At 50.8% G+C, this 18,832-nt stretch overlaps 1 protein-coding gene across 4 annotated transcripts in view; it reads left to right on the top strand.

The window, feature by feature from the left end:
* Positions 1 to 18,832, top strand: part of CABCOCO1 (ciliary associated calcium binding coiled-coil 1) — a 166,780-nt gene that overhangs the window by 34,352 nt on the left and 113,596 nt on the right. For all 4 annotated transcript variants that reach the window (XR_011024586.1, XM_068258852.1, XM_068258853.1 and 1 more), the window contains one exon: positions 1,407 to 1,479. Coding sequence is in view for 3 of the 4 variants with exons in the window: in XM_068258852.1 (XP_068114953.1) it covers positions 1,407 to 1,479 (73 nt within the window). In the remaining variant the exon portion in view is untranslated. The remainder of the gene's footprint in view (positions 1 to 1,406; positions 1,480 to 18,832) is intronic.

Raw genomic sequence — 18,832 nt, 5'->3', positions numbered from 1 at the left:
ATTTTGTTTTTAAAGGATATCCAAGGTGACGTGACATGATAAGATAGACATGGGTATGTACAGTGCCTAGCTCACAAATAACTATACTGTGTTCCTTTTTTTTCTTTCTCTGCCTGAAAGAGTTACGGTAAATATCAGGTACAGTATGTAAGTGGCTGACTCAGTCCTGACTCAGTCAGGGTGTGACTACAGTGTGAGCCTCACTGATAAGAAATTCCAACTATAAAACACTTTCCTAGCAGAAAAGGGCTTCTGAGAACAGAAAAGAGATAAAAAAGTTCAATAGTTCATAGATTTTAGCTCTGGCATACTTCAATGAACGTGTCATTGAGCAAAAACAATAAAAACGTAAAAAGTAGATTTAAACTTAAAATACAACTGTGGAATATCTTAAAAAGTCAGTTTTAGGAGAAGGAAGATAGATAGAATCATTTATTTCAATAGTTTATTTTCGCCTTGGGTGTCCTTTAAACAGTGCAGATTGCCTGGCTGTCCTGTTGAGCCTCTACCTCTAATACTCTAACACTCTTAGCCATAAACCCTGAACAAGCATCCAGATCAGATTTTTCTGACTGAAGTCTGACTGGATTAGTCACATGCTTGTGTCAAAATCCATAGAAGAGTTGTTCACCATGCAAGCAGTCGAGGTGTGGGACCGATAAGTCAAATGCAAAAATCCTGAAGGTCCACACACTCAATGAATGAATGGTTGTTTATTAATCACATCACATGCCAGATGTCCAAGTGATCAACCAACTAACCGATGCCTAGTCCGCAACCACGCATCGTAGTTCATAGACGAAGCTTAAAAACCTTGTGTACGTATTTCCACGTAGCTGTAGTACCGATATTCGAAGCTTCGCCCGCTATGCGTAGTTGACGTATGTATTTCGAAGTCAACTACACGTGCGGTAATTGCGTCTATACGGATCATTGCACATGCGCAGAAATATTATTGCCCTTCTATACGTATGCAATTCCGCATTGGAAGGTGGAATGTACGCATATATTAGTTCACCCATGCGCATATTTAGCGGATTATTGCGGACATTTTTCCGCATAAGGGCATATGCGTCTGCATACACTACGCTTCGCACTACGCGAAGCTTCCGTATTTTAACTCGTAGCCTACGAAATTCAAATGTAGCGAAGCTCCTGATTTCGAAACCGTAGTTTGCGAAGCGTAATTGCGTAGAACTGCGCGTAGTTCCAGCATAGCGAAGTTGGCTGACTACGACTATCCCTGACTCTGTGTGACAATGGCTCTACTACTTGACTGGATAGGAAGTACAGCTATCCTAAAAATCCTACTATAGTAAAATGTCTTAGTATCCACCGTACTATTGCTCCTTTGTTGCTATGAAATTTGTACTTGATTATTTGTGTTATGCTCTTCCTTCTTTTAGTTTATTTCAGCACTATAAGCTGTATGAATGCATGTTTACTCTTCCGAGAGCCCAGCTGGTTACTGGAGCAGAGGTAGGAAAAAAATGTTATGATTTAAACTATTTTCCTGTAATAATTTCTTCTGCATTCAATGTATAGCCTTCAGAATTTCTCAAAATCTTTCAGGCAATGTCACATTTCTCTGTATTACAGTTCAGCATTACAGAGCTTTATGTATTATTATTTTTTTTCCACCTTGTGAAGGAAAGTATATTTTTTATATAGATTTATATTCTGCCCCATGTGTATGGACTCACAAACACTGGTCCGCACGACAGCCGGGGGCCCCAGTCTCTCTCATTGGCTGGGGCCCCCAAACCACCATGCGATACCTAGAGGGAAGTACGGGCGAGACCTGGACCTCTCACCTCCAGGGAACTCACCCCCACTGCCTCTAAACTGAATGCCAACTGCAACAAACACAATTGCCAACTCCCAGCGAGAGCAATTTCCTGCCTTTATATGGTCAGCAGACGCCAGTTAGCCAATCAGGTGTACTATTATACACCCTTTGCCTGCTGTACCAAATCTAGCAGGAATTGCACAAATTGGGTAGCATTCAGGTGGGAGGTTTCGCATCAGTTACAGGGACGGCCTGTGTAGGCACATCTCCCACATGGTCCCCTCCCTAACCACTCACCTGTCAACCACATCCTGGAGCTGCAAAAAAGAAAATTAAAATCGCATACACTGGTCCGCACTCAGGTGGAGGCTTGGGTTGGACGCAATCGTAGATTGCATTGGTTTCCACCTTGTCAAGGAAAGTATATTTTTTTTATATAGATTTATTTTCCGCCCCATGTGTATGGAGCAGGGGCATAACTACCCCAGGGGCAAAACTTTGATGGGCCCCCCAATGTTCACATCCTTTCCTTGCCAACCACTTGTTACCCTCATAGTCCGGGGCCGATCTCACAAGGGTCATAAATCAAGTGTGGCCATCGTAATCTTCACATCCATAACACATGTAGCCACAAAAATCCCTGATCTGAAGGATCAACCCCTTTATCAGAAGGAGGGAAGTAGTAATTGGGGCCCCCTTACAGCTATGGACCCCCTGCAGTCACAGGGGCTGCTCTCCTGTAGTTACAGCCTTGATACTGAGGAAGCCACGTTGAATTCTGCGAGTTCCCTAAATTGCTTCAATCTAATCATTTAATTGTTAATTCGGCGTCCTTGGGATCATTTTAGCTGGGCAAATGTCCTAATCTATTCCTGCATCAAAGCTCAGTCAGTATCACGTTAATCCTTTCATAACCGTATTACTGTATATGTTACGGCCAGAACCCGAAGTTTGGCCACTTCTAGTTCTGGCCGGCCACTTGAGCGAAGTGGCCGCTGCGCCGCGGCCAATGTTAGAAACGGATTGATTCCTGCGACATTAATGTATCTTCTGGCCGCAGCGCAGCGGCCAAACGTATAACCACTTAGTTAATTTGTTGCAATTAAGCCGGCGGCAATGTAACAATTCAAGCCGCCGGCTTTTTCTCTGCCTCTCTCTCCTTCTCTCCCCCCCCCCCCCCCGCCTCTCTCTCCTCCCCCCGCCTCTCTCGCTCTCCCATGGGCAGCTGGCGCGGACACGAGTGTCCCCCCCGAGTCGTTCGTCGCGGCAGGGAAGCCTGCCATTCTTGCAGAGCGGGTGCTGGCAGAAGCAATGTCTGCAGCCTCCCCGCTCTGCTGCCCCTGCTGCGACGAACGACTCTCGGGGACACGAGTGTCCCCCGCCGGCTGGCCATAAGAGGAGAGAGAGAGAGAGAGAGAGGCAGATAAAAAGCCGGCGGCTTGAATTGTTACATTGCCGCCGGCTTAATTGCAACAAATTGACTAAGTGGTTATACGTTTGGCCGCTGCGCTGCGGCCAGAAGATACATTAATGTCGCAGGAATCAATCCGTTTCTAACATTGGCCGCGGCGCAGTGGCCACTTCGCACATTGGCCGGCCAGAACCCGAAGTGGCCGGCCAGAACTAGAAGTGGCCAAACTTCGGGTTCTGGCCGTAACATATACACAAACATATTTCAGCCTCAATGTTTACTTCTGCTCCTCTTAATTTGACATGCTTCAAGGTTTGTCCAAAATTTCTTGATTTTATCATTTCACAACTTTCAAACATATTAGCTCATCCCAATCTAAACTTTTCCTTTTAGTTTTGAATAAGTGGGAAAGGGTAAGAACATCCCTCAGTCTTTTTTGGCATACATGTAAAAAAGGCACTCAGTAAAAAGGGCACTGGAGATAACCGCTAGTAGAATATCGGTAAAGTTACCAATAATGTACTACTTAATTACTATAGTAAAGTATCTGTAATCTTTACAAATATTTTACTATAGCTTAAAGAGAATCTGTATTGTTAAAATCGCACAAAAGTAAACATACCAGTGCGTTAGGGGACATCTCCTATTACCCTCTGTCACAATTTCGCCACTCCTCGCCGCATTAAAAATGGTTAAAAACAGTTTTAAAAAGTTTGTTTATAAACAAACAAAATGGCCACCAAAACAGGAAGTAGGTTGATGTACAGTATGTCCACACATAGAAAATACATCCATACACAAGCAGGCTGTATACACCCTTCCTTTTGAATCTCAAGAGATCATTTGTGTGTTTCTTTCCCCCTGCAGCTATCTTCCACTGAAGTGTCAGGCTGTTTCTTCCTGCAGAGTGCAGACAGCTCTGCCTGTATGTTATTCCTCAGTATGTGAAAGCCCAGCCAGCTCAGACGAGGATTTATCCAGCTTGTAAAAGATAAGAGAGAAGAGAGAAGCTTTCCTAATCTAAATAATACACAGGCAGTGTGCAGAGAGGGGCCTGGAGGGGGGAGATGCATCACAGAACCACAACACTGAAGAACTTGGCAGCCTTCCAGACACAGGCTGACAAATCTGACAAGAGAGAGATAAGTTGATTTATTACAGAGATGGTGATAGTAGAACGTGCTGCAGTAAGCCAGAACACATTAGAATAGCTTTTGGAACTTGTAGGATGATAAAAAACAGGATGCAATTTTTGTTACGGAGTCTCTTTAAGCTAACCCTACTCTCACACAGAACCCTCTCTCTATCGATGCCTAACACAGAACTCTCCCTCTATCAGTGCCTATCCCCCGCCCCTGTGCCTAACCGTGACCCTGCTCCCGCCCAAATTACAGTTTATAGCAGCTTAGAGCTGCTAATCATGATTTTTTTACATTTTTTCTAATATACCTGCTTCTGTTTTGCCCTTACTGTGTCTGATTTGCCAGAATTTCCCCCACTTCCTGTTTACAACTACCCTGTCAGAATCTCCTGAATAGGAATGTACACAGCAACAGATATGTCAAATGTTCTGACATGCTTCTAAAATATATATATATACGGTATATATATATATATATATATATATATATATTTATTATTATTATTATTATTATTATTATTATTATTATTATTATTTATTTATTTATTTATAAAGCGCCAACATATTCCGTGGCGCTGTACAATGTAAGAAAACAAACAACGGATACATAATGATACAGACAATGATATACATCAAATATTAACACTGATACAAAATACAGCACTGCTGATTACAATTGCAAATTTAACATGATGACTAAAATGTATAAATGTCTAACAGAGTGCAAGCTATTAAATTAATAACATTCCATGATACAAAAGGGTGAGAGCAGTGGTGCTCACCGCCAGGTCGTGATCACGCTTACGCGTGGATTCACGACCATTTTGACGCATTCCGCCTCGGACACGCTAAGCCGTGAATAGATTTTCAACCACGAAAATCTGCTTCGGCTTCGCGTGAATGCGGACAGAAATCCGCATTCACGCTCGTGAACCAGGTGATGAAGTCGTGGTTAGCGGAAATGCGTCAAACTATGCAGAAGTGACACATTGCAGGCCAATCAGAGGGCCCCAGCCAGGCCCTAGCAACCAATCACAGGAGGGGAGCTATGCCCTCCCCTCCTGAATATAAAGCGGCGGCCATGATGGAAAAGCTCTGTCCTTGCTAGATTATCTCCAGGCCATTGTTGTTTGAGCAAGTGCATTTATTGTGTTAAAAACAATGCGTTTTTTTTGCTAACACTGCTCTTATACTGTACACAGTTAGCTAGTCAGTGAGTGATTGCTGTAGTTAGTTGTAGTCAGTGTAGTGTAGTGGGAGTGTGGGAGTCTAGTGATTATTTAACTGTGTGTAGTGCAGGCAGGTTCAGTGCTGCAGTGTAGTCAGTGTAGTGGGAGTGGGGATTATCTGTGTGTAGTGCAGGCAGGCAGGTTAGTGCAACTGCAGTGTTTACTTGCATATTCCAGTGACAGTTATACACTCGTACTATTTGCAGGCAGCCAGTCACACCGCCGGTGCCGCCACTCTCTGCCAGCGCTGTTCATTCATTCTGTCAGTGACCTTGTGCCCTGCCCAGTGCCCACTGCTCGCTCGCTGGCATATGAGCATCTCATTACACAGTGTGACATCCTTGTGTACCCACTGCATCCTTCAGTGACCTAGTTGTATATCCAGTGCCCACTGCTGTGCCCACTGCATCCTTCAGTGACCTTGTACTGTGCCCACTGCATCCTTCAGTGACCTAGTTGTATATCCAGTGCCCACTGCTGTGCCCACTGCATCCTTCAGTGACCTTGTGCTGTGCCCACTGCATCCTTCAGTGACCTAGTTGTATATCCAGTGCCCACTGCTGTGCCCACTGCATCCTTCAGTGACCTTGTACTGTGCCCACTGCATCCTTCAGTGACCTAGTTGTATATCCAGTGCCCACTGCTGTGCCCACTGCATCCTACAGTGACCTTGTACTGTGCCCACTGCATCCTTCAGTGACCTTGTACTGTGCCCACTGCATCCTTCAGTGACCTAGTTGTATTTTCAGTGCCCACTGCTGTGCCCACTGCATCCTTCAGTGACCTTGTACTGTGCCCACTGCATCCTTCAGTGACCTAGGTGTATATCCAGTGCCCACTGCTGTGCCCACTGCATCCTTCAGTGACCTTGTACTGTGCCCACTGCATCCTTCAGTGACTTAGGTGTATATCCAGTGCCCACTGCTGTGCCCACTGCATCCTTCAGTGACCTTGTACTGTGCCCACTGCATCCTTCAGTGACCTAGTTGTATATCCAGTGCCCACTGCTGTGCCCACTGCATCCTTCAGTGACCTTGTACTGTGCCCACTGCATCCTTCAGTGACCTAGTTGTATATCCAGCACCCACTGCTGTGCCCACTGCATCCTTCAGTGACCTTGTACTGTGCCCACTGCATCCTTCAGTGCCGTTGTACTGTGCCTGGTGCATCCTTCAGTGACCTTGTACTGTGCCCACTGCATCCAGTGATTCATTACTAGCAACATGTCTGGCAGGGTTTCGCGGGGTGAGAGGAAAGGGAGTTCAATTGCCTCAGCCACTTCTGGGACTGCTCCACGTCCAGGGAGAGGACGCCCAGCTGTACGTGGTCGTGATGCAGCAGAAAGGGGGGCAGCAAAGCCTGGGCCGAGTAAGCGGACGCCATTGTCCAAATATTTTAAAGTTTCTGGTCCCCGTGTGGTGGTTGAGCAAATGGAACCTGACGTACTCATGGACATCATGACTTCCTCCCAGACCTCTACTGTGAGCACCACTCCAAGCAGCAGCAGCAGCCAACGTCCCACGCTTGTTGTGACATCCACCCCAGCACCCACTGGTCAGCAGCCCTCCCAGGATGACAGCGTTCTGTCCCTCAGTCCGGCTTCTGGGAACCTGCTGATGCAAGAAGCTCAGGACTTACTGGGGACTGATGTGGCAGAGATTGAGATCGGGCCACAATCACAAGCGTTGTTGAGTTCTGGTGATGAAGAAGAGGGGTCTGTGTCTGGGGATGTAGGGACAGAAGAGGAGGCGGGGGAGTCAGAGGAAGAGCTGGATTATGATGATGCTGCTGATGATGACGACGTTGTGGACCCTAACTATGTGCAGCCTGCTGAGTCCGTGGAAGAATGGTCAGAGGCAGAGCAGGATGACGAGTCACCTCGGCCTAGGCAAGGATATCGCCATATGTCAGGCAGGGGCAGGGGCATCGGCAGCAGTGGGCGTGGAGGAAGTAGACAGGACACTGCTTCAGCCGGCACCACCACCATGCAACCCCCGGCAACTATTACCACACATTGTTCCGCTGCACCCTCTGCTAGTGGGGGCCGCAGTAAATTAAAGTCACCAGTGTGGGATTGCTTTGAGGAATGTACTGATGACAAAAGGTATGCTGTGTGCAGGTTATGCAGCAAAAGATTGAGCCGTGGGAAAAGTCTGAGCAAGATGGGTACCTCATCCCTCCAGGGCCACCTGAGAAGCCGCCACTGCCGCGAGTATGCGGACTTTAAGAGGAAGCAAGCACTGCTGGCAGGGGTTCCTGAGAGCAGAAGGCCCACCAGCGCAGCAGCATCATCCCTCCCTCAGGGTCGTGAATCCCCCACAGCAGCAGCAGTAGTAGCACGCAAGCGCTCTTCCACTTCGGCTACTCAGGACACAGACATTGAGGCTGGCAGCCAGTGTTCGTCTCTCTCCTCTGTCTCCCCTGCATCCCAGTGTCGTCAGACCCTGCTGAGCGACACCTTTCAGGGTCTGACCAAGCCTCTGCCTCCAAGCCAGAGGCGGATCCGCAAACTAAATGGCTTGCTGGCCCGGGCCATGGCATCACAGCTGCTTCCCTACTCCCTGGTGCAGGAGGGGAGTGCCATGCGGACGCTGCTCCAATTTGGCATCCCCGAGTGGCAAGTCCCCAGTCGCCACTATTTCAGCAGGAGCGCGATCCCAGCACTCCACAAGTTTGCGGTGGAAAACGTGGCCCGTTCCCTGGACTACTCTGTGGGCAAGCGGGTCCACGTGACCATGGACTCGTGGAGTAGCAGATTTGGGACAGGTCGCTACCTGTCCTTTACGGCCCACTGGGTGACACTGATGGAAGGGAGGGAGGACAAGAGCGCATCAGCCCAGCTAGTGGTGCCACCACGCGGGATCAGGGTGGATGCAGAAGGGTCCTGTCACGACACTCCCTCTGCACCCGGAAAGCAAGCCCGCCTCGGCAGCAGCAGCGCCAAGCCTCGGCACTGCCAAGCCCTTTTAAAATTGGTGACCCTGGGGAAGGAGAGGCTTACGGCCACCAACGTCCTGGCCGCCCTCAGGAAGCAGGAGCGGAGGTGGCTGACCCCCAGAGGCCTGGAAGTGGGGTATGTGGCAGCCGATAACGGGGCCAACCTGGTGGCAGCAGTGCAGCAGGGAAACCTCCAGCACATCCCCTGCTTGGCCCACGTGCTCAATCTTGTGGTGCAGCGCTTCTTGCGCACCTACCAGGGGATGAGCGAGCTGCTGCAGGATGCCCGGGCGGTGGTACGCTTTTTCCGCCTGTCAGCCACTGCCTCTGCACTCTTGTCCACCTTACAGCAGCAGTATGGAAGGCCACAACACCGGATGATCATCGACATGCCAGTTCGCTGGAATTCGACTCTGGCCATGTTGGAGCGGCTGTGTCAGCACAGGCTGGCTCTTAGGGCCTACATGCTAGACCCAAGTGTCCCCAGCAACCAGCAAGTCCCCATGATTACTGCCACTCAGTGGACACTGATGCAGCAAGTATGCCTGGTGCTGAGTCCCTTCCTGGAGGCAACCAAGATGGTCAGTGAGGAGCGGGCCTCTGTGTGCCAGTGGGTGCCCTTGGTTTGTCTACTGGAGCAGGCAATGGACAATTTAATTGAGCGTGGGGATGAAGCCCTGAGGAAGTTGGAAGAACAGGAGCAGATGGCAGCACAGTCCAGCTCAGAGGAGGGCTCACAGCAGGTAGTGGAAGAGTTGGAGGTCCCAAACCTGAATGAGGAGGAGGAGGAGGAGCAGAGTGCAGCAGGCGTTGTACGTGGATGGCGGTTTGAGGAGGACAACGACATGGCACAGGAAGAGGACAGGCATGCGTTATGGGACAATGGCGAGGACGAGGAAGATCTTGCTGGCAGGGCCCACTTGTTTCCCATGGCTGTGCACATGTTGCGCTGCCTTCGCAGGGACCCCCGGGTGATCCAGATGCGTTCAAGGGAGGACATCTGGATTACCTTGATGCTTGATCCCCGTCTGAAGGGGAAGCTGGGAGACTTAATGACGCCATCCACCACCGAGCAACGCACAAGGGAGTTGAAGGAGGCCCTTGTGCGCAGACTACTGGAAGCATTCCCCCAGCCTTCCACCCCCACTGTAACTGCTCTCCCAAGCCAGCAAGAGGTGCCTGCCATTGCCACTAGCAGCACAACAACAACCACCAGCAAACGGCAGCAGCAGCAACTGGCGCCCCGGAGACCTGAAGAGCCTAAGCAAGAGCCTGTATGCAGTGCAGCAGCCCAGAACAGAGGTGCCCGCCACAGCATCCACCACCAACCAGCACAAGCAACGACTGACCACCATGGTGTCTGACTATATGGGGTCATCCAGCGGGCTCAATGACACCGACAGCCCCGTGGACCCCTTGGAGTACTGGGTCAAGAGACTGGACATCTGGAGCGAGCTTTCCCAGTACGCCCTGGAACTCCTATCCTGCCCTCCTTCCAGTGTCCTCTCAGAGAGATGCTTTAGTGCGGCCGGTGGCGTGGTCACAGAGAAGCGCTCTCGGCTCTCCCACGCCTCTGTGGACAAACTCACCTTCCTGAAAATCAACCAGGCTTGGGTGGAAGGTGAGTTCCTGGCCCCTATTGTCGGACACAGGGGGACATGAAGTGGCTGCTGCATGTGCTGTTGTTAACTATGCCTGCCTTTATAAAGACAGTTACTACCTGCCTAGTGCCTACCTTGGTTAATTTTTGGTGTTATGGTACTACTACCAGTAAGTTGCCATGGTCCTCCTTCTGAGCTGCTGAACTGACCGCCCGCTTTGTCCTCCTGACTCAGTCGCTACTACACTCTGCGTTCACACTGCCTGGGTCACTGGGTGCATTTAATTTTTTGGCCAGCACTATGACGCTGTGCTACTACTACTACCACCAGTATGTTGCCATGGTCCTTCTGTGCTGCTGCTGCTGCTGAACTGAACGCCCGCTTTGTCCTCCTCCTCCTCCTCCTGGCTACCACGGTACCACCAATGCACTCTGTCTGCATTATCACTACCCGGGTCACCGGGTGCATTTAATTTTTTGGCCAGCACTATGACGCTGTGCTGCTACTACTAGCACCAGTATGTTGCCATGGTCCTTCTGTGCTGCTGCTGCTGAACTGAACGCCCGCTTTGTCCTCCTCCTCCTCCTGACTCAGTCGCTACCACGGTACCACCAATGTACTCTGTCTGCGTTATCACTGCCCGGGTCACCGGGTGCATTTAATTTTTTGGCCAGCACTATGACGCTGTGCTGCTACTGCTACTACTACCACCAGTATGTTGGCATGGTCCTTCTGTGCTGCTGCTGCTGAACTGACCGCCCGCATTGTCCTCCTCCTCCTGACTCAGTCGCTTCCCGCTGCTGCACTCTGCGTTCACACTGCCCGGGTCACCGGGTGCATTTAATTTTTTGGCCAGCACTATGACGCTGTGCTGCTACTACTACCACCAGTATGTTGCCATGGTCCTTCTGTGCTGGCTGCTGCTGCTGCTGCTGCTGAACTGAACGCCCGCTTTGTCCTCCTCCTCCTCCTGACTCAGTCGCTACCACAGTACCACCAATGCACTCTGTCTGCGTTATCATGGCCCGGGTAACCGGGTGCATTTAATTTTTTGGCCAGCACTATGACACTGTGCTACTACTACTACTACCACCAGTATGTTGCCATGGTCCTTCTGTGCTGCTGCTGCTGATCTGACCGCCCGCATTGTCCTCCTCCTCCTGACTCAGTCGCTTCCACCAATGTACTCTGTCTGCGTTCACACTGCCCGGGTCACCGGGTGCATTTAATTTTTTGGCCAGCACTATGATGCTGTGCTGCTACTACTACCACCAGTATGTTGCCATGGTCCTTCTGTGCTGCTGAATTGACCGCCGGCATTATTCTCCTCCTACTGACTCACTCGCTTCCACCAATGTACTCTGTCTGCGTTCACACTGCCCGGGTCACCGGGTGCATTTAATTTTTTGGCCAGCACTATGACGCTGTGCTGCTACTACTACTACCAGTATGTTGCCGTGGTCCTTCTGTGCTGCTGAACTGACTGCCCGCATAGTCCTTCTCCTGACTCAGTCGCTACCACCACTGCACTCTGCGTTCACACTGCCCGTGTCCACTGACAACTCTGCTGCGATGTCATTGCTAATTGCTGCAAAAAAAAACAAAAAAAAAATTACAAAGACCTCTCTGGGGCCTTTTTGGCGTCAGCCACTCATCCTCCTCCAGCGGTACCTTCGCCGCCAAGTGCCATTGGAACTCGCCTTCACCTCTTTGACTGCTTAACACGTATATCCCTTTTTAAAACCACTTATTACCAATTAATAGCCCCATTTAAAGTGTTGATTTCACTTTAAAATCCATTTTCTCTAGAAAAAAAATTTTTGGGGGAATTTTTTATGTTGAAGTTATGTTGCCCCTTACCACCTCGATAATCCATGCAATTTGGGGGATTGTAGCATGTATGGGGGCTTTGTTATTAACGTTAAAAGAAAATCCGCCTCCGGGCGGGAATCCACGCGTGATTACGCCATTCACGGCAGAAAATCCGCGTGGTTGCGTGGACGTGGACGAAAATCCGCATGCGGCGGGGCCGAATGCGGATTTTTTTTGCAACCACGCGGATTTCCGAATTCGTGGATGAGGCACATCCGAGCATCCCTGGGTGAGATCCCTGCCCTTGCGAGCTTACAATCTAAAGGAATGGGGTGGAAACAAGAGGTGGGGATGTATACAGTATATGTACAGGCAGTGCGCAATTAGGTATATATAATTATTTTTTTGTGTTTCTCTTGTTAAAGGTGTCTTTATTGAGATATCACAAGCAGGAAAATAGGGTTGATCTCCTCAAGGGCTGTGGTCGATAGTAAATCACAATCACTGAGTGCTTTTGCTAGCATTTTTTGCGGAATACTACAAAGTCAACTGAGCTTAAACCTGAGGTCCTACTTACCTGGGGCTTCTTTCAGCCCCCTGTAGACTGTGAGGTCCTTCGATATCCCTCCATTCTCTTGCTGGAGGCTTGGTTGCATGTGTGACCTGAACGCAAGTCTCAGTGACGGTCCATGCGTGGCCCTGTCCGCACGCCCATCTCAATCACGCTCCCATTGCCAGGAGCATTCTGAGCAGTTCTTTCTTTCGAGATTCTTGCATGCGGAGAACGTGACAGTCGACAGGAGTGCACATTTGCCACGACTATCGTTCATGTTGAAACTTTAACGGAGCCGCCCACGGGAGAATGTAAAGGACCCAGAGGACGTTGAGGGACCTCACAGACTACAGAGGTCTGGAAGAAGCCCCAGGCAGGGCCAAGCAGAGGCAGGAGAGGCTCCAGCCGCAGCGCGCAGTGTAGGAGGGGGCACACAACTCACTCAGCTATCATTTCCCTATTGCAGTGATCTGCAAACTTGGCTCTCCAGCTGTTAAGGAACTACAAGTCCCACAATGTATTACGGGAGTCTGACAGCCACAGTCAAGATTCATAAAGGCCAATGCATTGTGGGACTTGTAGTTCCTTAACCACCCTGGCGGTATTGACGAGCTCAGCTCGTCCAGGAAAAACTTGCTGAAAGCGGTATTGACGAGCTGAGCTCGTCAATACTGCCAGGGAGATTTATTGTTTCTCTTCCCCGCCGGCTGCACTTTTCCCTCATCAGAGGGATTCCCCAGGATGGCTGGATGCCTGTCAGCACGCTGTGGGTAGCGATCTGTGCTACCCACAGCATACTGAACTAGCATCCAGCCACCCTGGGAATCCCTGTGCAGCCGGCGGGGCAGAGAATGTGCGGGGCTGTGCAGAGATTCCCCTCCTGATCCAGCGGGTGGCTGGTGCGGGGATCCCCTCTGTGAGGGCGGGGGGAATCCCCATATTGTGCGTGCGGGTGGCTGGGTGGCCCTTCTGTGTGTGAGGGGGGGTATCATCCTTCTAAGGGGGCTAGTCGTGGTCAGTCGGGGACACCCCCTCCTGTGGTGGGGGGGAGGTGGGTGTCCCCATCTATGCGGGCTGTGGGTGGCCTCTCCCTCCTCTTCCCCCATCCCTCCCTCTCTGTCCTCCGTGCCCCCCCCCCCTCACCCCTGATCCTGTGTCCCTCCCCCCCCCCCCCCGATCCCGTGTCTCCCCCCTGTCAGAAGCCCTGCTTTACTCACCTGAGGGCTTTCTCCTGCGCCGGCCGCGATGGACACCCTCCTCCTCCATCGCCGAAGTCCCGGTCTGTGTAATTACAGTACGCACCAAGCTGCATACTGTAATTACAGAGAACACGAGACTTCGCGATGGAGGAGGAAGTGTGCCGCTTCCGCCGCAGGAGAAAGCCCTCAGGTGAGTAGATCAGGGCTTCTTACAGGGGGGAGACACGGGATCGGGGGGGGGGGAGAGACACAGGATCAGGGGTGAGGGGGGGGGGCACGGAGGACAGAGAGGGAGGGATGGGGGAAGAGGAGGGAGAGGCCACCCACAGCCCGCATAGATGGGGACACCCACCTCCCCCCCACCACCACAGGAGGGGGTGTCCCCGACCGACCACGACTAGCCCCCATAGAAGGATGATACCTGCCCCCCAATGCACACACAGAAGGGCCACCCGGCCACCCACACGCACAGTATGGGGATGCCCCCCCAAAGAGGGGATCCCCGCCGGCCACTACCAGCCAGCACAGAAGGGGAGCCCCCCCCCCCCACAGAAGGAACACCCGGCCACAGTTAGGGGGCATCGGGGGCAATGGGGTTGGGGGGGGGGCAGAGGCACCCGCAAACCTAGCTCCCTATACATATGACTCCCTAGACCTGGCTGCACATCTGTCTCCTATACACCTGGCTGCACATCTGTCTCCTATACACCAGCAAACATCTTGCTCCCTATATACCTGGCAAAACATCTGGCTAACTATTCCTGGCTAATACATCTGACTAACTATACCTGGCTGCACATCTGGCTAATTACACCTGGCTGCACATCTAGCTAATACATCTGGCTATACATCTGGGTCTTATACTCACCATTGGCATGCTGATCCCTCGCCGCGTACCTCTGATAGCTTCTCCAGTGCCTTCTTCCATGTCCCTTGGCGGATTTTGCTTCTCCCTTGGCGATCACATGTCCCCCGTCGATCGGCGTTGATGGCACCAATGTCACACAGCATCATCAAAATCTCGCAGCAAACAGTTTTTTTTTTTATTGAATTCAATACAATAACCTGTATTGAATTCAATATAAAAAAAAATGATTGCAAAAAAAAAATTGGTTGAAAATTATTGGAAATTAATTGAATTACTTTTTGCACGGAAATCCTGGGGAAATAGAACGCCAGGGTGGCTACAAGCTGGAGAGCCAAGTTTGCAGATCACTGCCCTGTTTTGTGTGAAGCAGAGAGAAATAAGAAAAGGGGATACATGGCAGTGACTGCAAGCCAGATAACTAGAGATTAAGGTGTTGGGGGCTCTGGGGTAGTGTTGGGCGAACACCTGGATGTTCGGGTTCGCGAACGTTCGCCGAACATGGCCGCGATGTTCGGGTGTTCGCGCCGAACTCCGAACATAATGGAAGTCAATGGGGACCCGAACTTTCGTGCTTTGTAAAGCTTCCTTACATGCTACATACCCTAAATTTGCAGGGTGTGTGCACCTTGGGAGTGGGTACAAGAGGAAAAAAAATATTTGAAAAAGAGCTTATAGTTTCGGAGAAAATTGATTGTAAAGTTTCAAAGGAAAACAATTCTTTTAAATGCGGAAAATGTCATGTCTCTTTGCACAGGTAACATGCTTTTTGTCGCCATGCAGTCATAAATGTAATACAGATAAGAGGTTCCAGGAAAAGGGACCGGTATCGCTAACCCAGCAGCAGCACACGTGATGGAACAGGAGGAGGGCGGCGCAGGAGGAGAAGGCCACGCTTTGAGACACAACAACCCAGGCCTTGCATGAGGACAAGAAGCGTGCGGATAGCAATGCATTTTGTCGCCATTCAGTCATAAATGTAATACAGATAAGAGGTTCCGTAAAAAGGGACCGGCAACGCTAACCCAGCAGCAGCACATGTGATGGAACAGGAGGTGCAGGAGGAGAAGGCCACGCTTTCAGGCGCAACCCAGGCCTTGCATGAGGACAAGAAGCGTGCGGATAGCAATGCATTTTGTCGCCATGCAGTCATAAATGTAATATAGATGAGAGGTTCAATAAACAGGGACCGGAAACACTAACCCATCACAGATGTTCATTGTTCATGTTACTTGAGTGTTGCGTAGTCGTTTCCAATCCAGGATTGATTCATTTTAATTTGAGTCAGACGTTCTGCATTTTCTGTGGAGAGGCGGATACGCCGATCTGTGACGATGCCTCCGGCAGCACTGAAACAGCGTTCCGACATAACGCTGGCTGCTGGGCAAGCCAGCACCTCTATTGCGTACATTGCCAGTTCGTGCCAGGTGTCTAGCTTCGATACCCAATAGTTGAAGGGTGCAGATGGATTGTTCAACACAGCTACGCCATCTGACATGTAGTCCTTGACCATCTTCTCCAGGCGATCGGTGTTGGAGGTGGATCTGCACGCTTGCTGTTCTGTGTGCTGCTGCATGGGTGTCAGAAAATGTTCCCACTCCAAGGACACTGCTGATACCATTCCCTTTTGGGCACTAGCTGCGGCTTGTGTTGTTTGCTGCCCTCCTGGTCGTCCTGGGTTTGCGGAAGTCAGTCTGTCGGCGTACAACTGGCTAGAGGAGGGGGAGGATGTCAATCTCCTCTCTAAAGTCTCCACAAGGGCCTGCTGGTATTCTTCCATTTTGACCTGTCTGACTCTTTTTTCAAGCAGTTTTGGAACATTGTGTTTGTACCGTGGATCCAGAAGGGTATAAACCCAGTAATTGGTGTTGTCCAGAATGCGCACAATGCGTGGGTCGCGTTCAATGCAGTCTAGCATGAATTGAGCCATGTGTGCCAGAGTCCTGCCAGAATCCTCATCATCCTCTTGTGAGCGTTGGGATAGTTGTGATGCATCATAGTCGTCACCTTCTTCCTGGTCTGCTTCTGCTGACCATTCGCGCTGAATTGTGGAAGTCCAACGTGCACCGCTCTGGCCCTCGTCAGTGGTGGCATGAAATTCCTGCTCCAACTCCAGCTGTTCCTCCTCCTCTTCTTCGTCATAGCTGCTGGGGCCAGCGTTTCCTAAAGAAGATGGCCTGATGTTGGTATCATCACGCTGATCGTTTTCTCCTTCAGATTCCCCCAGTTGCATCATGACAGCTGTTTCCTTGATTTTCAACATTGACTTCTTCAGTAAACACAGCAGTGGTATGGTAATGCTGACTGAAGAGTTGTCACTGCTCACAAGCAACGTGGATTGCTCAAAATTTTGGAGGACTTGGCAGAGGTCCAACATGTTGCCCCAATCGGATCCACAGAAGCTTAGCAGCTGTCCGGATGCGCCTCGGTACTGCGCCGTCATGTACTGGACCACTGCACTCTTCTGCTCGCAAAAGCGGGCTAGCATGTGCAGCGTAGAATTCCAGCGCGTAGGGACATCACACAGCAAGCGATGGTGGGGGAGATTGAAACGCTCCTGCATCTTGGCGAGTGCCCCCGAAGCAGTACTGGAATTTCTACAATGTTTGGCCACTCGTCGCACCTTCAACAGAAGATCGGCCATGCCTGGGTATGTCCTCAGGAACCGCTGAACTACTAGGTTCATCACGTGCGCCAGGCAAGGGATGTGTGTCAGCTTAGCCAACCTTAAAGCGCGAATGAGATTACTCCCATTATCACACACAACCATGCCCGGTTTCAGGTCCAGCGGTGCCAGCCACAAATCCGTCTGTTCCTTTATTCCCCTCCAAATTTCCTCCCCTGTGTGCTGCTTATCCCCAAGGCAGATCAGCTTCAGCAACGCTTGCTGACGCATGCGAACAGCTGTGCTGCACTGCTTCCACGATCCTACTGCTGCTGGGTTAGCGTTTCCGGATGAGGTACAGCTTTGAGATGCGTTGGAGGAGAAGGAGTCAGAGAGGTAGGTGCTGCTGTTGTTATCCAGTGGGAGGGACGGCGGTGCAGCTGTTTGCGGCGTGGGCAACACCCGCGCCATAGCAGGTGAGGAATTGCTGCCAGGCTCCACAAGGTTCACCCAGTGCACGGTAAGGGAGATGTATCGACCCTGGCCGAACGCACTCGTCCAGGTGTCAGTGGTGAGGTGAACCTTGCAGGCAACGGCATTCTTCAAGCTTCGGGTTATTTTGCTGACCACGTGCTCATGCAACTCAGGCACTGCAGAGCGCGCAAAGTGGTAGCGGCTGGGAACCACGTAACGTGGGATGGCCACTGACATCATGCCCTTGAAGCTGTTTGTCTCCACCACTCGATATGGCAGCATTTTGCAGGCCAGAAGCTTGGCTATGCTGGCTGTTAGTGCCACGGCCCGGGGGTAATTTGCTGGCAATTTCCTCTTGCGCTCAAACATCTCCGAGACAGACAACTGAACCGTAGGGCTGCACACTGAAGGGCTGTTGGTTGTTGTGTTTGATGAAGACTGGGAGACCTCAAGAGCACTATTCCGGAAAGTGACAGTGTCAGCGTCGTCTGATGTTTGTGAATGTTGTTGTGAACCACGCAATGGCTGGGCTACTGCTGCTGCTGAGGAGGGTCTGGTGGTGAGTCTGGTGACTCCAAGGGAGGCAGTGTTGCTGGTACCCTGTCCTGCCGCGTTTGCCCACAGAGTGGGATGTTTGGATACCATGTGGCGGGTCATGCTGGTGGTGGAGAGGTTGTTAATATTTTTCCCCCTGCTCAGGCGGGTCTTGCACACCTTGCAAATCACCATGGTACCATCCTCACTGCAGTCTTCAAAGAAAGGCCAGACTTTGGAGCACCTGCCTTGCTGGCGATTTCTGTTTGCGCCTCTTTTGCATCTCACTTGAACTTCCACGCTTGTGGTGCCTGAAATTTCACGCTGCCTACCTTGTGGCACAAGGCGAACTCGTGCAGCAGTGGGTTCTTCAACAGACTCATCTGAGCTGCTACGACGGCGATGTTCTCCTTCACATACAAAATCTGGGTCTGTGTCCACATTGTCCAAACCCTCCTCTTCCATCTCCTCAAACTCGTCATATGTGATTGTGGGCCGCCGCCGTGGAGTAGAGCTCCCCAGAACAACCTCTGCGCAGCTCACTCCAACGTCATCTTCCAGATCTTCTCGGCCGACCTCCTGCAATTGAAACCCCTCCTGCCCAACTTGCTCTGGGATTTGGGTTTCAAAGTCCTCGGACTCGCCTTGCATTTCAGTGCGCGGTGCATTTCCCACAGTAAAT

The sequence above is a fragment of the Hyperolius riggenbachi genome, chromosome 10 (genome assembly GCF_040937935.1).
Source record: "Hyperolius riggenbachi isolate aHypRig1 chromosome 10, aHypRig1.pri, whole genome shotgun sequence".
NCBI classification, from domain to species: Eukaryota; Metazoa; Chordata; class Amphibia; order Anura; family Hyperoliidae; genus Hyperolius; species Hyperolius riggenbachi.
This window is presented reverse-complemented; position numbering and strand designations above follow the sequence as displayed.